The sequence below is a fragment of the Pteropus vampyrus genome, unplaced genomic scaffold (assembly GCF_000151845.1).
Source record: "Pteropus vampyrus isolate Shadow unplaced genomic scaffold, Pvam_2.0 Scaffold125, whole genome shotgun sequence".
Taxonomy (NCBI): Eukaryota; Metazoa; Chordata; class Mammalia; order Chiroptera; family Pteropodidae; genus Pteropus; species Pteropus vampyrus.
The window spans coordinates 4,292,738-4,294,807 of NW_011888906.1; the positions used below are offsets into that span (position 1 = coordinate 4,292,738).

At 44.6% G+C, this 2,070-nt stretch overlaps 1 protein-coding gene across 9 annotated transcripts in view; it reads right to left on the bottom strand.

The window, feature by feature from the left end:
• The window catches only part of CHD6 (chromodomain helicase DNA binding protein 6), a 188,458-nt gene that overhangs the window by 29,542 nt on the left and 156,846 nt on the right, over window positions 1–2,070 (bottom strand). For 8 of the 9 annotated variants that reach the window (XM_023534463.1, XM_023534459.1, XM_023534464.1 and 5 more), the window contains one exon: window positions 1,032–1,248. In XM_023534463.1, the coding sequence (XP_023390231.1) occupies window positions 1,032–1,248 (217 nt within the window). Of the gene's footprint in view, window positions 1–1,031; window positions 1,249–1,892; window positions 1,954–2,070 lie in introns of all 9 variants that reach the window. The other variant, XM_023534460.1, reaches the window with a different exon arrangement.

Below are 2,070 nucleotides of genomic sequence, written 5' to 3' on the forward strand. Positions count from 1 at the left end.
CTTAGAATCACAGACTCCTGGAGGGGCCTTCCAGACCATCAAATTCACCTTCTTCATTTTACAGACAAGAAGGGAAGTGCCTCCTGCAGCCACACGCCTCCTCTGACCCCAGCACACATCAGCTTTTTCCCTAGTTATATACGCCGGTCGCCCATTTCAGTTATAATCTCTAGGACACAAAGGTTCTCAAGTCTTTATATCCTATAGGATTAAGATAATGACTTAAGGGAGTTGAACTATTACATTCCACCATAGTCTTTATGAGGAGCGCTGGACACTCTACCCCCAGAGGGAATGAGATAAGGAGTAGGGTGAAGGGGGCAGTGGAAGAGCGAGAACTAGGGAATAAGCGGTTCTGGTTCTCTTTGGAACTGTGAAAGAAAGACGGGAGAACTACTTCCCTTGAATCACCCAATTTCATAAAGCCAGAAGGAGTGCAAAGAAATAACTGAATTTGTTATGTGGTGTTCTTTTAATTCACTGGGTGTTAGTTATATCAGAAGGACGGATAAAAAGACTCAAAGAACTGCAGCTTCATTCATTTTTCTGGTGACATCATTCCCAGCCTGTGCTGGCCTACTGTAGACGTTTTTAGCTTAATCCTCAGATCGGCAAGTAACTCCTGGCAATTTATATCTTCCCTCTAGACTAGCGTGTTATGGTACTTATTGTTCTCAGAGGCTGGTAGCTATAATAAGACAGCTTCAATGCACACTATTCACTCTGCTGCTAAAAGAACATGGTCTGATATCTGCCTTTTGTCACCTTTACCCAGTGTGATGTTTTTAAACCACATCCCCAGAGACTGGGGTCCAACTTAGGAAAGAGGGTCAAGCTAGAAAATCATAAAAGTAGGAACTGTAAACAGACGGTGTCCTAGATCTCATCAGACTCCCCAGTCAGGGAGACAACACCATCACAGTTGGAGGCTGGATTTAATTAATTCTGGAGACCATCTAACTTCAGATGAGAACATTAAATACACTTGCCCTGCGGCTATCAGCGTCCCCTTTTGTCACCTTGGCTTTTACCTCTTTTGGGCTTCCTTGTTGATGAGGTCCATTTCGGAGGTTCTCCTGAACATCTCTTCCTGGACCCAGTATCCTTGGTTACCTGGTCCCAGAATTTCAGGTCGGCAGACTTCCTTGCGGTTGCAGCGCTGGTAAATGGTGACCAGCCGTCTGAGACGAGCTGTGAGTGCAGAAGAAACTGGCCAGGGCGATTTGTCTGGGTCGGAGCCATCCTGGGCTTCAAACATCAGTGAGGACATTAGTATTTACAAACAGAACCAAAACGAAGATGACTCAATAACTTAATCGGCTCAGGAGCTGGGCGTAGCTTGAGGCTGTGGCTGGCAGCTGTCTCTCAAATACGAATGTGTCTGTCTATGGGGGCAGAACTTATTTGAGGACGCTGCTCCAGGACAGGTAACAAGCACGCCTTCTATGGCCTTCTCCACAGAGAACTATGGGCTTTTGTGCAGCTGAGCCTTCCAATTGCCAAAGATTCTATTAAGTGTAAATTCAGAAAAACAAACCAAAAACCCCAAACTAAACCAAACGCCCCTAACCCCTCCCGCACAAATAAAACTAAACCAAGAAAAAAATCAATGAAACCACAATTCTTTTTTTTCCTTCTCATACTCCATCCTGATTTCACGCATTATTGTATTATCATTGATTTTGCATTTGCATTTCAATGCAGGTGGAGGAAGCTTGACAGAGCCATATTAAAGTCCACGTATGACACCAGAAGAGATTGATGAAGGTCAACTTACTTGGCTTTTTAAAAGAGCCTCCTTAAAAAACAGCATTTTTATTACACACGAACTCCACAATAACTATAAACTGAGGTCTTACTTTGCTTCGCTTTCAGAAAGACCCAAGTCTCACCTGCCCGGCTGTCATCCTTCTTTTCACTAAAAATGCCATCGCCTCCATCACTGGAACTCTCCTAGGGATAAATGAAGCCATGCCATCAGCAAAACTGCAACTCGGAAGAAAACCCCTCAGACAGCCCCATGAAGAGTAACCACGCACAAGAGACACCTCCTGCCCACGAACACCTCAA